This window comes from Metarhizium robertsii, assembly GCF_000187425.2.
Source record: "Metarhizium robertsii ARSEF 23 chromosome Unknown MAA_Scf_1, whole genome shotgun sequence".
Taxonomy (NCBI): Eukaryota; Fungi; Ascomycota; class Sordariomycetes; order Hypocreales; family Clavicipitaceae; genus Metarhizium; species Metarhizium robertsii.
The window spans coordinates 1,112,183-1,132,929 of NW_011942149.1; the positions used below are offsets into that span (position 1 = coordinate 1,112,183).

Sequence of the window (20,747 nt, forward strand, 5' to 3'; positions counted from 1 at the left end):
GGAACCCTGGCCAATGGTCGGAGCAGCCGTATTGTACATAAGTACATGTACTTAAGCAACGGGCAGGGAACTGGCGAGGCCCGCCGTTCTTGTCCCTCCTTGTGCAGCACATGACAATGTAAGCAGATGTCGGCTTTACTCTACCTTGTTGAAACGAAGGCGCCTAGAAGCAGTGTACAAGTACCATAAAGGGGCCTATAAATATCCCTTTTTTTTGTAATGTATAGCAAGAAAGATTTCCAACGCCAACTTTGAGTCACATCTGACACATGGAACACGAATGCAAAAAATAGAATTGGATCCTGGCGAAATGGCCAGTGCGTTGTGGTTTTTCTCTCTGTTTTTGTTCGACCTACGACCCCAAAGTACTAGTACTGAAAGGACACGGCCCCACTTGAGGACAAGGCCGCTAGAGCAATGAATGAAGCGGAGGTTCTTGTAATACAGTCCAGGATTGGATGTCGCTTCTGACGACATTAAGAATGGTAGCTAGGGATCAATTTGAACAGGGGAATCGGTTCTTTGTCAAGTCCATTTGCTATGGAATTGAGGCCTTTAAAAAAATATGCTGTGTCTAGGAATTAGTGGCTTCGATTGTTGACAGGACGAGCATATAAATAATAAATAGATGGATCTCGCAAGACAGATTCAACATCAATCTATTAATAGTAACACTACGCCAAAATGGGGTTGATGCCTTTTTTTCTTTTTTTCTTTTCTTTTTCTTTTTCTTTTTTGGATAAAAATCGTGAGAGATATATTAGTATTAATACCAATCTACTTTAAAACTTGAAAGACAATGCCACTGTCGGTAATATTTGTATTACATGGCAAAGTCGTAACATCTCTTGGCCGCTTCCTGCAGTCGAGATGAGCCGTCTAAAATGTTGGTTGGGGTTAGGGTTATGCAAGTCCCCACAGAACCCAAGGTGGTCTGTGGATCACGGATCAGTGGGAAAGGGGACATGGGCACAGGGGACAGGGGCACTCATATTGTATCCAACGGTGTATGTGCATATGTAAATACATCTGGTACATTCCTGCAACTTGGATGCACGGAAATGGGGTCGACGACACCGCTTCTTTGAGCACCTGCATTCGATGGCCGTGATGGGCAGCGCTGTTAAACATTCAAGTGATTCAAGCATTCAAACGTTTGACATGTTTGAAACCTCACCGCGTCAACACGTGTGAGATGGGAGACATGATACATAAGTATGTACGTGAGGGACGTCTGACGTGCCGAGTTCCGGGCGAGCGTCTCAGGGATCACGCTACAGCCACAATGCTCACCTTGGACGTTGAAATGCTGGAAACTTGGCCCAGCGTCGGGATTTCTCGTTGCATGCGCTGCATCAAAGAATTGCCTCACTGTCAATGTCCAGCTCGCCGCCTCGCGTGACCCAAGTGCTCCCCCGCCCGCAAGCAAGCAACGGGCCAAGTGCATCCAGTGACGAGGCCATTCGGGGCCAGCCGGTGCACGACTCGACTCGACTCAGAAGTCCACATATAACTGCCGCGAGCTCTCCACTTGTTGCTCTCAAGCTCTTCTTCCTATCCCCGTTTCCCACCTCGACCCTTTCGTCCTCCTCTATTATTTCGTCGTCTTCTTGGAAGAATTCTTCCTCCTATTCTCTCTCCCAGGCGAAGCTGCCTGTCTGTATCGATTCACTCTACTCAAAGCAGGACGGGACGCCCTTTGGGTCAGCATGTTTGGCGGGCGCAAGTTCTCCTTCAACCGCCACACTGGCGCTCCCAAGCCCAGAGCTCGTCGCTTCAGCAACGCCGAGCCTGGCGCAAATGGTAAGCCTGACGCAGTTCTCTAAATCCAGACGTCTTCTCTAGCCGAGGAGTTTTCTTATTATCCTGCGCTTCTTCTGTCTATTGTGTCGTGGCAAGGGAAAAAAAAAGTAGGCGCAGCCGGTGTGAACTTCTCGAGCACCCCCGCAATTCTGCGTCTCCTTCGTTCGCACTCAGCAGATTCTTTTTTTTTTTTTTTTTTCCTTCCCACGACAGCATCCCCGGACAACAAGGAAGCGGAAGCGGAAGTACATAGGGATAGCAATTCGCTGACTTCTGCTCAGAGGTTCAATCCAAAGTCCACCGTCAGTTCCGCAACGCCCACGAAGGCCACCTCCCCCACGCTGGTCTCGACGCCAGCAGAGCGTCCACCGGAGTCATCTGGTGCACCGAGCGCGCCGCTGAGCTTGGCTTCTTCGAAGATCCTGACTCCTGGGCGAACCTGGGTCAGGGAGCCCCCGAGGTCGAGGATGACATTGCCGGCTGCTTCAAGCGTCCCGAGACCATTGACATTTCTGTCGCCGCGAGAGAGTACGGTCCAACTGCCGGTATTCGACCCCTGAGAGAGGCCGTTGCCAAGCTGTACAATGAGATGCACCGCAAGGGCAAGGACAGCCAGTACACGTGGGAGAATGTGGCCATTGTGCCTGGCGGCCGTGCGGGTCTGATTCGAATTGCCGCCGTCTTGGGCAATTCCTATTTGAGTTTCTTCTTGCCCGATTACACGGCTTATAACGAAATGTTGAGTTTGTTCAAGAATGTGCGTTGACCGACACGGGGAAATGGACCTTTTTTTCTTCTTTCTTTGCAGCCACCAAGCAGGAGAAATACTAACCATCGGGCCAAACAGTTTGCAGCCATCCCCGTCCCTCTATCGGAGGAAGACGGCTACCACATCCACCCGGACAAGATTGCAGAGGAAATTGCTCGCGGCACCTCGGTCATTCTCACCTCAAATCCACGAAACCCTACCGGCCGGGTCGTTGCCAACCCCGAGCTGGCCGAGATCCAGGACATTTGCCGCGGCCGCGCCACTCTGATCAGCGATGAGTTTTACTCGGGCTACAACTACACGAGCAACTGCGACGGGACTACTATTTCTGCCGCCGAGAACGTGGAGGATGTCGATGAGGACGATGTCCTGATTATCGATGGTCTTACCAAGCGATTCCGACTGCCAGGGTGGCGGATTGCGTGGATTCTCGGACCCAAGGGTATGCGTGGTTCAACTCTTGTCCCCGGTGCGGCTTGGAAAAACGTTGGAAGCTAACCATGGCCTCTAGAATACATCTCCGCGTATGTGACTTGACAGGGATGCCCGATAAAACTGGTTCAGACTAACACGGCTGTAGCATTGGCTCCTGTGGCAGTTATCTGGACGGCGGCGCGTGCCACGCCTTCCAGGACGCCGCCATTCCCATGCTGGAACCAACGCTTGTGCATAATGAAATGGTCCATTTGCAGCGCCACTTCCGTGTACGTGCCCAAACTCTGCCGTGCCGTTCTGGGGACGGGATTCTCTGACTTTTACTGCCTGATAGGACAAGCGAGATTACGTTGTCCGCCGCCTGCGCGAGATGGGCTTTGTCATTAAATACGTCCCAGACTCTACATTCTACCTGTATGTTTTACGTGTTGCTTGTCCGCCCCCTTTCACCACCAGAATGAATGTCGGCGAAACTGACGGAAAGCCAGGTGGCTCAACCTCGACGGCCTCCCCGAAAGCATCGCCGACGGGCTCAACTTCTTCCAAGCCTGCCTGGAAGAAAAGGTCATTGTTGTGCCCGGCATCTTCTTCGATCTGAACCCCTCGCGACGCCGTGACCTGTTTGACAGCCCGTGCCACCACTTTGTGCGTTTCTCGTACGGCCCAAGAATGGACGTGCTGCGCATGGGGTTGGATGGCATCGAGAGAGTAGTTTCCAAGTAAGTGCTCCTGGGAGTTTTTTTTTTTTTTTTTTTGTTCTAGCGCATTGTCTCTAATTGTTTCTTCTTTTAGACACAAAAAGGCTGCGGAGTAAGTAGCAGGGGGGCGAGCAGTGGGCCGGGGAGACACGAGTATCATGATGAATGATGGACGAATGTTGAGAAGAAGGAAAAGGTGTCGAGTAAAACTGGATAACTGGACGTCGCTTTACTGGGGACTTGGGCTTTTGCCCCGGCCACTTGGAGGAATTGTCCGATGCTTACATGTACTTAAGTATGTGAAAGTTGGCGCACAATCAGGAACTAAGCGCTTGGGGCGCCGGGCAGAAAAAGCGGCGTGCAAGGACTCACAAAGGCACTGGGCATTGAAACCAGGAACCAGATAAATTAACAGTGCTATTCTAGACAATTACATGACCTTTTTTTTTTCTTCTCCTGTTTATGGTTATATCTGTGCGTGTGCGTGTGCGTGTGCGAGTGAGGCCCTCTGATGCGGGATTCAGACAGCCAGTGTTTTTGGACATGTAAAGTCAAAAAAGAAGACGGGTGAAAAAAACATGAATGGCTTCAATTTCATGTCTCCATGTGGCTGTCGTAGCCAGCCTTGGCGAGCAGTGCAATCACTCTCTCGTATTGGCGGGGCGGTTGTTCGCAGTCTCTCTCGAAGCCAAACCTCGAGGCGCGGGGGCGGGCTGTCGAGGGTCTACCAAGCTTGACCTCGCGGCGCAGAAGCCCGTCATAGAACAAGGCGGCTATGGAGAGCGCCCTGCATCCGTCGGCGGCGTGCGCGCTGATGTCGGCGCCCCTGCGGATCAAGACGCTCACCGTGTCTGCGTGGCCGTTGTGCGCAGCCAACATGAGTGGCGTGTACCCGCGAGTTGATGCCGCATTGACTTGGGCGCCGTTGTCGAGCAAAAGTCTCGCCATGTCGGCATGGCCGTTTTCTGCGGCCAGGTGCAAGGGCGTGAGGAGGGCGTCGGCTGGAAGGTCGTCGACGTGAAGGCCGTCGGCATAGATGCATGCGGTGACGGAGCCTGTTGCACGGTTGACGTCGGCGCCGTTGGCAAGCAGGAAACTCGCAATCTCTGGGCTGTTGTTGTCGGCGGCGGCGGACAGGGCCGTGAAGCCGCCGGCCAACGGCTGGTTGACTTGGGCGCCCTCGCGGACCAGGAGCTCCGTCATGTCGAGGCGCCGATACCAGACGGCATAGTACAGCGCTGTGTACCCCCCGGCTGGCTTCTTCGCCTCAAGGTCGGCGCCGAAGTCGATTAGTTTCTTAGCAGTGGCGAGATCCGAGCGCTGACTGGCTACCATCAGAGGGGACATGCCATCCCACGATCGGTCCTCGACATCCGCGCCCATCTCAACAAGTTTCTGGGCTGCTCGAGGAAGCCGGCCATAGCAGGCAACCATCAGGGGCGAATACTCGCAGGCGTTTCTCCTCTGCTTAATATCCGCACCATGCTCGATTAGCATGAGGGCCATCACTTCGTCTCTCGCTTCCAGAGCATTCCAGAGTAACGGCTCAGGCTCATGCTCATCAGCATAATCCGCGAGGCTTCCGCAATACCTGAGGAGAGTTTCAAGAAGTATCTGGTCTTTCATATATATAGCCATTCCCAATGGTGAACGTCCTGATGTACCTTTTAATTTAACATCGGCGCCGTGTTCAAGTAGCACCTTGATTACATTATGAGATTTGTTGCGGATTGCAGTAACGAGCGGCAAACGTCCCTCGAAGGGCTCATTAGGCCTCTTGTATTCACATACAAGTTTCCCAACGCTTTCCACGTCTCCCTGACGGACGGCGTCATGCAGAAGCTTGGCATAGCCTTCAGCCTGGCTGGAGTCGTGGGCCATATTGGACGCTGGGTGGTAGCTTTACCGTTGGTTTTGATAGAGTATAGAGTATTGGTCTTGCAAAATGAGAAGAAGAGGGAAAATGCCGTGTGCTGATGATGATGAGCTGATGGAAGAAGGCTGGAGGTGACCATGTATTTGTACCCGCGAGATGCCCGTGGACGGCGGTGCCAAGCACACCGATCCATGCTTGATGGTAGATGCAGGCAGAGAGTGCGTAGGCCTTCATCACTGCGGCCTTCTGACACGCAATGTCCGCCTCTGATGAAGAGGTGAATGAATAGTTTGCTGTGAAGAACTGGTGTGGCTTGATGTCCATGCATCTCTGCGTCTGAAAGACATCATTGTTCGAACAAAACCTCGATTGTCGCTTGAGAAATAGCCTCGCGGTAAAATCTAGACCTCATCAACTTTTTGAACCGTGTCGTTTGTCTCTTGAGTTTTGAGAACATGTTCTGCAGTGATTCACGGCGTCGGCAACACAAGGCGAGTCGGTCTTTGTTCAGCTCAACAGCCACGTCCAACAGGAGCTATGAAGCCATCCTGAACTAGCGTCGATGATGGGTACTTGAATTCTGAACAATGGTTTCAATGTCGGTGAACTCCTCAATGTGTTCTGGCTTGGATACAATCATGGAACGCCCCTTTTGTCGCAATATATAGGGGGTACTAACACACAAAAGTATGTGGCGTCCGGTGCAATATCTTTGTTGGTCGCCCATGGCGCAAGCAGTCTGGGCTTCCTAGCGGGCATAGACTTTATAAATAGCTGAATGACAGACCGCGGGGCCACTTTGGTCTCCTGGACTTACCATGAGGTTTACAGGCAGTCTGGTGAGTTGGTCCTGATGAATCTCTTCAAGTCCACCGGGTACAGTCTGATCAGTGGTAAAATTTGAACCGTGCAGGTAGGAGGCGGGTGGTGATCACTACTGATAGCTACTTCCGAATTGGGCCGGATGTGGCCACATGACTACATAGGCACTCAGGCTCAACCCGCATCTAAACTTGGGCCTCGACAATGCACTCCTTTGCTATAAAGTTAAAAAAAAAACCCCCCCGGACCCCCTTATTCAAGTGTCTTCAGATCCAGCTTGGGTTCGTTCAAGGACCAGTGATGGCATTGCTGGTAAGTGGATGGACACAGACGGCGAAACATGCATCGACAGTTTGTTGCTGATGGATTCAAGTCGTTTGTAGGAAGCACTGAAATCCAACCCGAGCCAGTCCTACGTACATGGCCGACCTCTACTGTCCGCCCAACAAGCCTTTCATACCATGTGAAGTCGTCAACGTACATGGTCGAGCACATCAGACTCGTACCTTCAGCAACCTCGCTTGAACTGGCATGATCAAGTACTGCAGATTCTGCTTCGATAGCAAAATTCGCTGGAATCACATTACAACGGATGACTCTCGCTCATTTGTCTAAAGATGCAATTCCGCATGCATACTGCACGTCTCACACATACACCACATCCTGCACGCTGAATCCAATCACGGCACAGTACGTGCGGCTTTCAATTCTGTCATATTTGGTAGAAAACATGATAATAAATTACCAAAAACCCTGCTGGGCCCGTCCTTATTCATTCCCAGGGCGAACGAACCCAACTTCTTTCTTCTCACAATAAGCGTCGCTGTATACAACGACACTTTAGTCTCCATGGCCTCCAACAAATCTCCCAAAAATTGGGTCCTGACGACTTCACCAAGCTATTCTCCGGGGGGAGCTCTTTCTTTGGGGCAGGTCTTGACCAATCCTTATGATGCCTCCAGTGGCCTTGTATCCAGCAATTTGCTCTCCATCCCAGAGGGCACACTTCGCGACGAGACCAGCTGGAAAGACGTCAATGAGCAGTTTACCAATGCCATTGGCGCTAAATTTCACGCCTTGTTCAACGATGCGTCTGGTCTTGTGGCTGGTGCCCATGCCAACGCAAACCACCACCGCCATGACAGGTCCAATTATCGCATAAGCAAAATACGCAGCATCATGTTTCAGCCCTCTGTCTCTTATGCCAAGCAACTACTCGAAATCGACGATGTACCCAAGAAGAAACCATGGTTTGGTCAAACACGGTTGTACATGGTGACTGGCCTGCGGATTGCTGAAGGGGTGAGTCTGGACGCAACCGCTTCTAGAGCCAGCCACGTTGGCGCGGGTGCTGCAGGCGACTTTTCTCTGGTGGGAGCACCCATAGGGACCGGCCTGGGTGGCCACAGGGGTACCATGACTGAGAATCATAAATCAGTGGCAGACATTTCTTCGTTTGTATTTGCCTACAGGCTCCATGAGATCATCTGGACGGGTATACTCAAAAAACCCTCACTGGAATCCTTCAGTCGTGGTAGTACTCATTCCATCGAGCCAGATTGGGCAGACCGGGTAGATCCTGGGCTTGCCGAGATAACGGGTTTCCAGATAGATAAAGTGGCTGATCAGCCTTTTGATGGAGAAGGCTATGACAACAAGGAACGGATGACTGAATGATGTTGGCCATTATTTACCCCTGTATTAGCTACTTTTTGCTCCTTGTTTTATTTTTTTTTATTTTTTCCTAATTTTTATCTGCTAGGACACCGACGGAGAATATGAAAATTTTGACCAAAAGACAAAAGTTGTACTACTGTTAATCAATCTTCAACCAGAGCATCGCCTGGACCGAAAAAGGAAATAGGGGCCATGGCTCAAAGACGTCGCGGCGCCTCCGCAATGTGGTTCCCTACTGATGCATAATCGCGTGTGTATGAACTGCCATCAAAGAGATACCACGGAACAAGATTGAGGTGGCCCTGCTGAGATGAGGAATTGCTATTTGATAGCATACACTCACGGAATATTTGCAGCATCCCCTGCATTTTGGCAGCCTTTTCCAACGTAGGTCTCCCACCGCGTTCTTTCCAAGTGTTGCAAAATTCAAGCACCAAAGCAGCTATGCCAGCCATGATGGACGTTGCCATTGATGTGCCACTCACACGCTTCTCATAGTTTCCGCGATTTAATTCGGCGGGGAAAGCAACGCAGAGATTCTCTCCAATAGTACTGAAGTTCTTCCATCTATTCATATCATCAGGTCCCTGGTTGAAATCTGATTTGTTTCCTTCATATGTGGACGAACTTGCGCAAATCACGTTTTCATGGCGGGCTGGAAACCCAGCCGAGTGTTCACCTTTATCTTTACCAAAGCTGCCTGAAGCGGCAAAGAATAACACCGGTCTCTTTTTATCCCCTTGACGATTCTTAAGAGCTTCATCGATGATTTCTACCTCGAATTCATAAGAGAGGGACATTGATATAATGTCAACCTCCCACTCTGTAATGGCGGTTTGAATTGCCTACAGAGAAGTAAATTCGTAAGCAAACAAACTGACATAATCTTACTTTAGGCAAGAGAGAGTTACCTCGGAAATTCTTTCTGCTGTCTTTTCATCAAACGTTGATTGATTTGATATCTTTGCGGTGTAAACAACCGCCGTAGGGCAATTCTTGAGGAGTAAATGGGTGCAGGCTGTCCCATGGCCGGTGTTGTCTTTCAAATCCGGTTCACCAAGGGGATGCATTGTAAAGTCACGGCCGAGCTCCTCTCCTATTTATTTGCTTCGAACGAATTTCTGCAGGAGTGGATGGTCGATATCAAGACCAGTGTCAAGGACAGCAATCTTGACTCGCCTCTGATGCGGTCGTCGTATGGTGCTGAAGAAGCTCTGTACTCTCTTCATGTGGTGGTCATCAGTGAAAAAGTCGTCGGCACCAATATTGCTGCGTGCCACGTTAGTTGATTGCATCTCTTGATGTGGACATGTAGTTCATACGCTCGGTCATCGGCTCCTGCAGACGCATTTTGATAGCCGAACAACGTGGTCCCTAGGTTCCTTTCCTGTTGGGATGCGCTGCTAAGAGTTTGTTTGCAAGTCGGGAATACTTCCGAAAGGTTTGTTGCCTCGATATAACCCGGGTCGTCGCCGTTCATGCTTTGGGGGTCGGGGATATAGGCCCTAAGATTTTCTTCTTCGTCCCAAAAGATGATAACCGAGAACGTTTGATGAGGCATTATCCTCCAACATATAAGTGGGGAGATTATGGCGGCAACAATATTCTGCATATCGTAGTCTTGGGCGAGAAGAACGGCCATCCCGGGCGCGACCCAAAGGAAGCCAATCTCATACATGGTCGCTTGACCATGGTGATCGGCCAACGCATTGATGTACTCATGTTCCCGTCCCATGTCCTTGTGCGAGATGGAGGGGAAAGCGTATACGATCATGACTGAAGTCAAAACGAAACCATCTACATTCCGCCTCATCAAAAAGGCCGTCCCCGATTCATCCTTGCGGAACCTCCGGATTCTGGATTCTGGCGCCAATCGGATCGGCAGGCACATGCAGTCGACCGCTGGGTCGTTGCCCTGTTCATATGAGCCAAGATATATGTCATTGATCCATTCTTCAACTGACGACCTCGTTAGCTATCCAGCGACCCCTGGTGAAGGGTGCGAAGCACATACCTGGCCGAGATTGCGAAGGGTTCGTTGTCCTCGGGAGTTGATGAGGTCTAAAAGGCAGCATCTCGGAAATCCGGCCAGCCAGGCGGCGAGGATCTACACGGTTTAGGGTTGGTTAAATGGGGAGAGAAGTTGTTGCCGAATTCAAAGGAAGATGGAAGACAACCTCCCTCTTATACTAGCAACCATGGGCGGGATTCAAAGGACGCGCCTCGGGTCTCTGAGCCCCCTTCTTTTTTTTTTTTTTGGACGCGAAAGCCAAGCCGCCCAGACAGCAACCCCCAGAATCGAGAGTTGGAGAGTCGGGGAAAATCCAGCGAGCTCCATCACCAGAGCAAACTGTTGCTGCTGCAGGTGGCTGAAGCCGTCACGATGTAACTTGAACCAATCATGGTCGAGGCAGCACCCAGGGGCAGCGTTCGAAACGCCTCGCCGTCTGCAGCCACAACACAGCGAAGCAAACAAGGTTGGAATCGCCCGACAAGAGGGCAGCCAAGCAAGGATAAAACATGCACGCCCCGGGATTTGCGCCGGCGGCCCTCGTCATGGCCGGCTATGGGAGACGGCATGGCGAGCAAATAGCTGGGCTGTCAGCAGCCACAAAACTACCAGGCAAAATCAATCATGGGCAGGCTGCTTCAAGGCCAATTGTCCCACACACCCGGGGCTTCTGCCGTTGGTTCTTTCTAATCGTGGACTGCTTGGGCGGGATACACACGGCGGGATGGAAGCTTCATGCCAGGCGCAGGCACATGGCCCCCTCGGATCAAGTGTAAAAAGCACTCGACATTATGGCCAGGGCCCCGAGAAAAATCCACATGGGACATCTGGATGCTTTGTCTGCTTCTTCGCCGGACGTGTGGTAGTACAAGTGTAGGCGGCCAGGGGTGTCCCAGCTTGCCGTTGCAAGACCGCGGACCCGGGCCCAGGTAGCACGGCATATCCGGATATCGCAACCCAACCAATGGGAGTTTGAAATAACACAATGCCATTGACTGGATTGTCTTCTTCGGCATGCATAACGACTTTCGAGCACCACTGGCGACTATGCCGGGGCCTGATACTGTTCGTCAGATCACCAGTGACCTCACGAGAGAAGAAAATCGTTCCAATACTGGCGGCAAGCATCCTCGTTCCTGTCCTGTCAGGGCTGACTTTGCCCACCGTTCAAGGTGATTATACGGATTGCATGCTCGACTCATCATGGCCATCCTGTTTCTCATGATTACGTACTGAAATGGAAAAGTGAGATGCCTGCCAGAGCGGCCAAGGAACGCCATGCTTGGCCGCGGGGCCGACGATGATTTCAAGACTGCTTCAGGCAAATTATGAAGTAGAGTAAAAATTTATACGGCCCATTTCGAGGCAAGGACTGACTTGAACTTGTATAGAAAATCAGATAACCTTGCCAACGCCCTCACTTACTTATCCGTCCACTGGTTCATCAAGATGTCCATCCTCTCCTTCTACAGGGGGGTTTTACCTTTGGAATAGCGTGTTTCAAAGCATTCGGCCATTGCTGTGGCAGCATAGACCGCTGCGTGGTTCATATCGTCCTTGTAACTTGCCTTCCGCCTCGGGTTCGCGGGGTTTGGCGAGACTTGGCTTGAGTTCATTGCTTGCTGCGTTTCCTCGTGCCATAGCTGCTGGCATAATACAACTATCGCAGACTCTGGACTCTGGAGGAGACTCGGCTGGGCTCAGGCACGACCTGGATCATCGTAAACATGTACATGTGGATGGCTATCGAGGCTGGCGTCGATCTATCTGCACGTGTCTACCCATAGTCGGCCCCATTTTCGATTTCTCCAAAAGAAAGTAAAAACTACTTTGGCCATGGCGACACATCCAGGCGGAATCATCCCTGTTCCGTTGTTCCCCGTCGGTGTCTTTGAAAGAATCGGAGCCGGCGCCGTATCGGAAGACGACTCAATTCCACCGTTTTGCTTTCATTCGATGCGTATTCTGTACCGTACCGTCAACCACGGCGGCAGAGCTAGATATGAGATGAATACGGCATCTTGAAAACAGGTACGTTGAATCAGCCAAACCACGTGAAACTTGGTATTAGTATGAGTTGTGAAAAGAAAAACATGCGTCGCTTCTCAAGTCTTCATAAAATTGTTGACTTTTCGGGACTTTGGTTCCACGGCTACCCATGAAAGACATGCCGTGAGTTTCCTGCACTAACTTGCATCAAATAGCACTCGACATATAGCTGGTTTATTTCAGAAAGACTCTTCTTCGGAGGGAGCATCTCGTCCGCCTCGAGCGGCATACTGGACGTGTGTTGGATGGCAGGTTACCATTGACCAACTTACCATTGCGTCCGGCAGCGTGGGGAAGAAGCTTCTTCAACGTTCGAAGCTGGGAGGGGTCCGGTGTCATGGGCGATTTCTTGGCGCGTCAACAACATTCCTCTTCTCTGCAAACAAGCATCGCAGCCGCAATCTCTGTCTCTATAGCAAACAAGTGACCAAACCGAGGGGTCTTTGATGCCCTTTACGTTTTCTTGGCCGCAAAAGAGCAATTGTGCCCTGTTCCCCCCAATCCCCCCCGCTTCCGCCAATGCCGTGCAAGCATGGTGACGTACAGCCCCGCGTGCCTGCAAGGAGCCCCACGTCATTGGTCCGAATTTCACGAGTCCCTGTTGCCCCTCTTTCTTAAGCCCTTTGTCAGAATTATAACCTCACGAGACAAGGGCTTTTGGTTTTTTTTCGTCTTCTTCTTCCTTAGTCTCGTATTTTGCTTCTCATCAGAACGATAAGAAGATCTACTGCAGCAGCCGAAAGCTCTAATCACTCACTTGTAAGTTGGACCTCAACTCATGCTCTTATTTCCCTAGGTTTCTCTCAACCATGCTTACTTTTTTCCCCATCGCGACAAGTCTCCAAAAAGTCATAACAGCATCATGGGTGTGACCAAGACTACTCTCAAGGAGGGCTCCGGTGCTCAGCCCACCAACGGCCAGACCGTCACCATTGAGTACACCGGCTGGCTGAAGGATACCAGCAAGCCTGACAGCAAGGGAGCCAAGTAGGTCCAGCCGACCCGAAGGGGGGCAGCAGTCTCACCTTTTCAACCAACAAGGTGACTAACTGGGGGCCACCCGTGCCAAAGGTTTGACTCTTCTGTCGGTCGTGGCGATTTCGTCGTCCAGATTGGCGTCGGCCAGGTCATCAAGGGTATGTCATAGCAGTTCCCAGCTACGCCATGAAAAGGAAACGGGGGGACAACGTTATGTAACCCTTTTTTGCGCAGGTTGGGACCAGGGCGTCACTCAGATGAAGGTGGGCGAGAAGGCTACTCTTGACATTAGCCCCGACTTTGCCTACGGTGCTCGGTAAGCTTGCGCACACGAACCCAAACCCAAACCTGCTGCCAACGTACTGACTGCGTCCGTTTTACAGCGGATATCCTCCCATCATTCCTCCCAACTCCACCCTCATCTTGTAAGTCCTGCAAATGCCCTGGAGAATTTGTTGGTGTTGCTCACATATCTGCGTAGCGATGTCGAGCTGAAAAAGGTCGCCTAAGTTCCCAAGTTGGCCGAGACGGATGAAGGATCAGGACGACACGGTGGTTGCTGCGCGGCGAAACAACAAGCTCTCCCGTCTAGGATTCGATGAGCCTTGAGAGATGGTTTTGTTCTTTTTCTTGTCCCACTCGTTGCGTCTCGATATCCGGTGCTACATACTTTTACACCCTGCTGCGCATATAGGTTTTTCTCCCCCACGAGGGTTTTCCTATGCCACGTCAGTAAGGAGGGGGATGGCGGAGGGCTAGAAAATTGCGTCGAGTAGATTATCTAGAGTGTCTCTGATGAAGAACCAATACATCCATATGTTGGCTCTGCCCTGGCGTCGCGAAAGTTCCGTCGCGGAACTAGCCGACTGAATCCGGAGTCCAGGCTCCTCGTATCTACATTGCCTGCAAGTTTGAGGAGTCGTCAGACGTCATGGTGATAAACAGGACTGCAGCAACGACTTGGCGAAAGAACGATACAGCAATTGGCGGCTTCTTTAGAACTACATATCTGTCAATGGAAGAATCAAGACATTCCGGTAAGTCAGCTGTCTACTCTCAACTTCCAAAGGTACCTTGGCATCCCTTGACTGATGGTCATCAGTTTTTGATTGATAAGAAGGGTCCCAAGTCAAGCAATTCTCGACTTGTTGCATACCCGGCTTATATCGATACGGGAATGACTTGCTGTCTGTACAGAATTTTCTCATCGGAGGGCCGATTGAAGCTCCTACTTCAACATTCCAATCTAAATTTGGCAGAAGGTTGTCGTCGTCGTCCATAATACTACCAGGTCTGGAGCTCTAGCAATGATCAGCATCCGAGTCTGGCATGTCCATCCAAAGTTGTTCTCACGCCATTGCAGTGACCCTCCATTTGACGTACCGAGCCCCGAAACTAAGAGACAACAGCATTTCAGTCAAGGACTGGTGAATTTGGCATTTCTATAAAAGAGCAGTTGAGAGTCACGGTTCCATCCTGAAACGTGCTTGCTATCCGTCGGCTGCAGTCACCGCTCTGGGAAGCTAGCAACCAGGAAGGGTTCAGAAGAGCAATACGTACTTCTCGTACGGAGTACCGCACACTACAAAGTAGCATCTTCTCACGTCCTTCTATCTAGTGACAAACATACTGTGGTCGACTAGTAGGTCGTGCCTAACCGTCTAACTGAACAGCCTGTTCGTTCTCACGTCTCCAACTCCTCAGCAACTCACCAATGAACCAATTGGGCAGCAACCACTCGCACAGCATGTATCGGCGACCCCCCCCAACAACATCAAAGCAGCCATCTACAGCACAACAATTCCTCACGTCAGAGCCATGACGGGGAAACTGAACCCCCCAAGAAGCCAAACTCAGCCGCCAGCAAAAACGCCACAAGCACTCAACAACCCCCATCCGCCTCCCGTATCTATTCCCGCTGCCTCCCGCCCAAAAAGAAGACAAAGGTAATCCGCATTCCAGCAAAGATATCCCGCAGACAAGGAAAAACACGGCGGTCTCAAAGCCCATCAACAAATACCCAATGGGGCACAGTTGCCTTGTTTCACACTATGCGACGGGTAACCCCCCCTCTGCCCGAGATTGGCAAAGATGTGCCCTTCCATGAAGGAAAAACAGCTGGAATGGAAGGGTGTGAACTCTGCGTCCATGTGGCACCACCAAAACGACATGCCGTACGCGACGCCCAAAGAGGATTGGAGAAGAAAACCACGGCCTCTCTCCCAGCGGAACAAGATGCATCGGAGACAGATGGGGGCTCAGGCAGACTTTTCGTTGGGCGTGATAAGGTTTGGACGGGATTGTGAGTTTTTGTTTTGTTTTGTTCTTCATGCTCTCGCAAGGGAAGACCCCGTTGCGACACTGCCACATAGACACACGTCCGCTCCACCTCGAAAGACAAAAGGTGTACGAATAACAGCACGGAGAAGAAAACTTTAGTACGCATGTATGTACAATTAATCGTGGCATTGCGTGGACAGGAAGGGATGGAGAAGGATTCGACGGCCGAGGCATAACGTGGAGGGCTGAGGATGAAACGGGCGGGTCTGACAGCGGATCTGAAGGCTTATGTTTTTGATCTGGGAACCCCCATCTTGGTAAAACTGTGGGAAGATGATGTGTACCGTGGACGAATGGCGTCGGCTGGTGGCCGAGATGATGGAGTTTCGAAACGGTCTCGACTGGCGGCTCGTTGATGCGTGCACGCAGCGCCGTGTACGGCTCGCATCACGAGCTGCGCCTGGTGGTTCGTCATGGCGTTTGGGTGTCTTGTTGCTTCATGCCGCTCCGAAACGAGCGTACCCGAAACACGGCGCCGGTCTGGCCGTGCTCTCTTGTTTTTGTGCCCTTTTTGACCAAACGTCATGCCTGCAGAGCTCATCCATGCCCTTGGGGGAAAACGGTGCTTTGTCATGGTACTCATACGAGAAAGAAGCGCCCCCGCCGGCTTGAAACGGATAAACGACCGTCGACGTTGAGCCGCAACGCACGGAGCAGGTAGCAGGTACCATGACGGGTGAGAGACGGCGTCTAAGATGGGGCATGAACTTTTCAACTTCCTTGTACATACAACCTTACTGTATATACATACGCAGGGTGTACACACACGTCAAGTTGCCTTTGATTTGGCGGCGTGTGCGAAAACTCACGGTGCATTTCTCCAGCCCATGCATAGAGTCCGGTGCTGGAACCAGGCCATGGAACGATTCTGTTAGATGGCCCACGTTTTTTACTGCGCTGTACACGGTACTGTCCTCGAGCCAAGTACTCCGTAGTGCGAGTCAACTTGCAGGGGGAGGGGGGTGGCGTGTACGTCAAGGCCATATCGACAGTCCTGTAAACTCAGCCCAAGCAAAAATAAATAAGTAAATAAATAAATAAATAAGCAAACGCCAAAAAGGGCAAGCCAATGCCAGCTGCAGAGAGCAAAAAGTAACGTCAAAGAAGGAAAAGTTACTTTGCCCAAGACGTGCCAAGCCATGTCCAGCACATGTACAGGTAGCACCAAGTCTGAACAACCGCTTAATAATAATAAAAAATACAAGATCCACCAAGTAATGTTTGCTGGCGAGTGAAAGAAAGAACAAAAAAAAACTAGTACTGGTACTAATCTTTTTTCATCCGTGTTTGTGATTGAATGTGACGCGGGTCTGGCAGTTTATCGAGATTAGCTACCTGGGCGTGCAACGTCATTCCCGCACGGCCGAGAAGAAAGGCTTCGGACGATCAGGCCCTAGCTGTCGTCCGTAAGCGAGAAATTTTATTTTTTTTGTTGTCTGGTCGAGCTACGTGCTGCTAGCGCGTGCGTTAGTGCACGTACGCGGTGCAGGCTCGCCAGCTAACATCAATGGCGAAAGGGACCCGGATGTATCAGCCACTCGGCGTCATCCGATGGCTTTTCCAAATCACTCTGCCTAATAAGCAGCCACTAGTAGTTACTCCGTAGTGTCCATTGACATCACACGACAACAGCATCGCGAATGGTCTTTGCTTTTTGTTGAGAGTGGGCAAACCAACACCCTTGTTGGCTACGGCCTCTTTTTTTTTTCCCCCTTCGCCCTCGTGGTCGCCCGATCAGATCACGCTTGGGGGCCGAATCTGTCTCAGCACTTTCTCCGTGCTTGCAGTGAAAAGCGGGCCGTTGATCGGTTGCAAGAGCTCGACTTGCCGTCGTCTTTTTGTGTCTGGAGGCTTGTAACCCTCTTTCACGCAGGCAACGTACGACTCTGCTCTGTACTTTACGTACCATGACACTCACAACCAGCGATCCACTTGCCGATCGCCGCCGGGGAGAATTCAGAATAGTACTACTAAAAAAAAAAAAGAGGGATTCGGGCCCTGCCTTTGCCCTATTGACATGGACTGGAGTACGGATTGTCCTCCCACTGGCCCAGCTTCCTCGGCGGTGGTGTGTTGTGCTCCGTGCGGCCGGGCTTGGCTTTCCCTGCTGCAGCGGTTTCGTGGTTCCGACTGAACGAGTGGGCTGTTCTGGAGACGTGAACGCGTGAGCGTGAGATTTGCACCCGGTCCGCCTAGTTTGAAAAAATAAAATGAAAAATTTCAACAATTCAATAGACGGACGAATGAACGGGTGGACGGGTGGCCAGATATAGCAGAGGCCCAGATGGTGCCGGCATCGCACAGAATGCCAATAACCATCAATTCGATACCAATGCGTTCGCGGTCGAAAATGGCATCCGGTTGGGTTTGTGTCGCGTGCCCACTGCGGCAGGCGGGAACTGCCGAGCGGTCAATTGGCTCCCCGCCCGAAAAAAAGAGATGGCCAACCAGTCAATGCATCCATGTAGTCTTTTAGGGGACCGGCCGCCGTCTGCAAAAAGAGTCGCATCGCGACATGGGGGCGCGATTTTTCGTTTGCCAATGGGGGCCGGGTGAGGACCACATGCGTCGTGCTCGGTACAATGGCGACAGGTGAATTAAGGAAAAAAAAAAAAAAGAGGTCACCTCGACGTCGAGCGCGCCGCATCATGCAATTCTTGCACGATATTGCGTCCCCGTTGATATGAAAAGCTAGCTCCACACCTGTTCCGGGCCAGTCAGCTGCCGCCGCGCCCGGCATCCAGCACCGGCTTGAACAAAACATCATCAGTGCTATCAGCTGCCATGTCGTAATCTATTCTCTCTTTTTTGGCCTCGGGAAAGGAAGGCATCATTCCACCTGGCGCGGTGAAAAATTTCCCTCTGCTCCACTGCAATAGGGCTACAAGAGAACCCGAGAGCAAAGTCCGCCCTTACATCACCCACCCCGTGAGACACGAGAACCCTGCATGGGTCGATTTTGACAGCATTCGCGGACGAAAATGAACCTACTAGTACTCCGTGCTACTAGAATCAATTGACCTCTAACAGAAGAAGGAAAAAAAGTTTTCCATCGAGGGTTCTATCTCGGGGCCGATTTTTTCCCCCGTCCTCACTCCCTTGGAATTTTTCACTCCAATTGCAAACAAGCAAGTTGCGTGTTCGACAACCCCCCTGCCTGCTGGGCCTCGGTCGCCCAGCAAGAAAACAAATTCCCCTTGCCATCAATAACGGGAGGATTCCATCTCCCGAGTTTCATCTCCCGAGACCCCATCTCCGTTCTCCTCCCGCGCTACTCATTCCTGACCCAAGATATTTCCCCCCAATCCCGGTCCATAACAATGGGGAAGGAGAGAAGGAGGGTCTGTCCATAAACTCCTCTTGCATAAACATTATGCAGGTGCTGTGAAGATTCTTAACTTTGGAGGCAGACGGGGCCCCACCGCGTCGCCTGCTACTGGCTCACGGCCAGCACCACAAGGGCGAACATGTGTTGTCGTCTCTGTGGTTTCAAGAACGCCGCCTGGACAGGCTGACGAACAGGGACGAGCCCTTTATGCGTATAAACCTATTTTTTTGCCTTTCCTTTTCATATTGATTACATTTTTTCATGAAACCAAATGGATCTGCGTACGGCAGCAGGCAGCCAATGACGAGCCGGCAGACCCCTTCTTCGCTCTTCTGCCTTGTTGGGCCAGCCCGTCTCGGAAGGGGACCAGACGCAAGCTGGCAAGCTGTCGATGCACACGGAGTACAGTGTAATGTAATGTCCTGTAAGCAAAGCCAGTCCGCCCACGTACGTACAATGGCCATTTCTCGCATACACGTACGAGAGCGACTGGTGAAACAGACGCAGGAATCAGTTCCTTGACCCCTCGGCACAATCATCAATTCTTTGTAAGCACCAACCAACCCACGCCTTCGACATCCGCAGCGCCATGCCCTCCGAAATATGGTGCTCCCCATTGAAAGTCGAGAAGCCCCTTCCGTGCACTCCGTCCTACATACTAGTAGCAATAGTCGTTTTTTTGCCACCGCCAAAAAAACAACCATGGCTCTGGCGTGCCCGCCAAATCTCCAAGCCTCGGGGTACAGTGGGCACTTGATAGATCTGGCGGGCGGCGGACAGGCGGCCACGCCCGCACCCCATGCCTTCATGTTTAAATTTCGTCCCATTCGATCACTGACCCAGTCGGTACACGTCGCCTCCTCCGCCTGTCAGATGGGACGTGGAGGTCCAGAACGCGGCCACGCCAACTCTAAATCTGCCACCCTTTGCCCATCAAGTACTACTCCTCCCCCGGTGCGAGCTCGCAAAAGGGATAGACGATTTCGGCGCCTGCTCACCCGGCGTGGCTTGGGGGGGCGAAGAAAATTTTCCCTTTCTTTCTCCCCCGCTTGTCCGACAGAGGGCCCCAAGTGATGCTACTCGGAAACCGTTTGGGGGTGGAGTATGGAAGGGCCGGGCTGGTTCGGATATCAATGGGCGGCAAGCCGTTCTTTTGTTGGCTTGTTCCCCATGCCGGTGTCGGAACCAAAGGCCCGCGTGCAAGCCGGATGGCGGTTGAATCGTCTTTGTGTTTTTCGTTTTTTTATGGCGGTCGTCGTCGTTTGTGAAGTGGCGAATTGGCTCTCAATGCCTTGGGACCCATATTGCCGAGTTACAGGTTGTTTTGGTGTCGTAATTGGCGTGTTTATGCAATACGTGGGCTTTTTTTACGTACGCACAATGCACAAGGCACGGCGTACGACGATTGGCATTGGTATGATGGGTTCTGGCTCCGTCCTTGGGCCTTGTGTCAGCTTTCGAACCCAACCCGTTCGGCCCTATCAACTCTTCCAATTGTCACCCAACGTCCGGCATGATTGCCAGCTAGTTTGGTCTTTACTAGTCATGGACCTTTTCAATCAACATCACTTATGCGAGTGGGGGTGGGGGACTGGCAACCCAAAAGTTTACTTTGGCCGTGACGGAACGGTGCTTCTATTGAATCAAGCAGCCATAGGCTAGTTCGTGCTTGTAGCTATCCATCCAGTCGCTTGTCGTAATCTATCTCCATGTGCAGGTCTCTCATGTACCCCATCTCTGGGCCATGTGTTGCTGCCAGCTTCCCCCCCCTTCCAACCTGGGCCACATGTCGCCCGTCTGGCTCCGTTGCGCCATTGCATTCTCTGTAACAAAAAGCCAAGTCCCGTCTATGCCAGACCCTTCTGTCTTTGGTGTCGGCCGACTTTGCATATCCCGAGTATCATCATATTGCCTCAATTCCCAAGTCCAATTGCTCCCCGTGCCATGCTAGTAGAAGTAGT

The 20,747-nt window shown here is 51.6% G+C and overlaps 6 protein-coding genes across 6 annotated transcripts; 3 read left to right on the forward strand and 3 right to left on the reverse strand.

Annotated features, from left to right (window-relative positions):
- Positions 1 to 1,709: 1,709 nt before the first annotated feature.
- On the forward strand, positions 1,710 to 3,730 carry MAA_08824 (Pyridoxal phosphate-dependent transferase, major domain protein; the record flags this gene model as incomplete). The annotated part of the gene is made up of 7 exons (XM_007826822.1): positions 1,710 to 1,803; positions 2,085 to 2,560; positions 2,612 to 3,014; positions 3,084 to 3,096; positions 3,153 to 3,276; positions 3,342 to 3,421; positions 3,496 to 3,730. The coding sequence occupies 7 exons, from the start codon at positions 1,710 to 1,712 to the stop codon at positions 3,728 to 3,730; spliced, it is 1,425 nt and encodes a 474-aa protein (XP_007825013.1).
- Positions 3,731 to 4,299: 569 nt separating this feature from the next.
- Positions 4,300 to 5,586, reverse strand: MAA_08823 (Ankyrin repeat-containing domain protein; the record flags this gene model as incomplete). The annotated part of the gene is made up of 1 exon (XM_007826821.1): positions 4,300 to 5,586. The coding sequence occupies one exon, from the start codon at positions 5,584 to 5,586 to the stop codon at positions 4,300 to 4,302; it is 1,287 nt and encodes a 428-aa protein (XP_007825012.1).
- Positions 5,587 to 7,252: 1,666 nt separating this feature from the next.
- On the forward strand, positions 7,253 to 8,080 carry MAA_08822 (uncharacterized protein; the record flags this gene model as incomplete). The annotated part of the gene is made up of 1 exon (XM_007826820.1): positions 7,253 to 8,080. One exon carries the CDS (start codon positions 7,253 to 7,255, stop codon positions 8,078 to 8,080), a length of 828 nt encoding a protein of 275 aa, XP_007825011.1.
- Positions 8,081 to 8,277: 197 nt separating this feature from the next.
- Positions 8,278 to 9,150, reverse strand: MAA_10631 (High mobility group, HMG1/HMG2; the record flags this gene model as incomplete). The annotated part of the gene is made up of 2 exons (XM_011412349.1): positions 8,278 to 8,925; positions 8,992 to 9,150. The coding sequence occupies 2 exons, from the start codon at positions 9,148 to 9,150 to the stop codon at positions 8,278 to 8,280; spliced, it is 807 nt and encodes a 268-aa protein (XP_011410651.1).
- A 30-nt stretch (positions 9,151 to 9,180) lies between these two features.
- On the reverse strand, positions 9,181 to 10,155 carry MAA_10632 (fungal specific transcription factor domain-containing protein; the record flags this gene model as incomplete). The annotated part of the gene is made up of 3 exons (XM_011412350.1): positions 9,181 to 9,349; positions 9,403 to 10,039; positions 10,095 to 10,155. 3 exons carry the CDS (start codon positions 10,153 to 10,155, stop codon positions 9,181 to 9,183), a joined length of 867 nt encoding a protein of 288 aa, XP_011410652.1.
- Positions 10,156 to 13,002: 2,847 nt separating this feature from the next.
- MAA_08821 (Peptidyl-prolyl cis-trans isomerase, FKBP-type, domain protein) lies at positions 13,003 to 13,627 on the forward strand (the record flags this gene model as incomplete). The annotated part of the gene is made up of 5 exons (XM_007826819.1): positions 13,003 to 13,127; positions 13,212 to 13,276; positions 13,353 to 13,434; positions 13,502 to 13,543; positions 13,600 to 13,627. The coding sequence occupies 5 exons, from the start codon at positions 13,003 to 13,005 to the stop codon at positions 13,625 to 13,627; spliced, it is 342 nt and encodes a 113-aa protein (XP_007825010.1).
- Between the last annotated feature and the right edge of the window lie 7,120 nt (positions 13,628 to 20,747).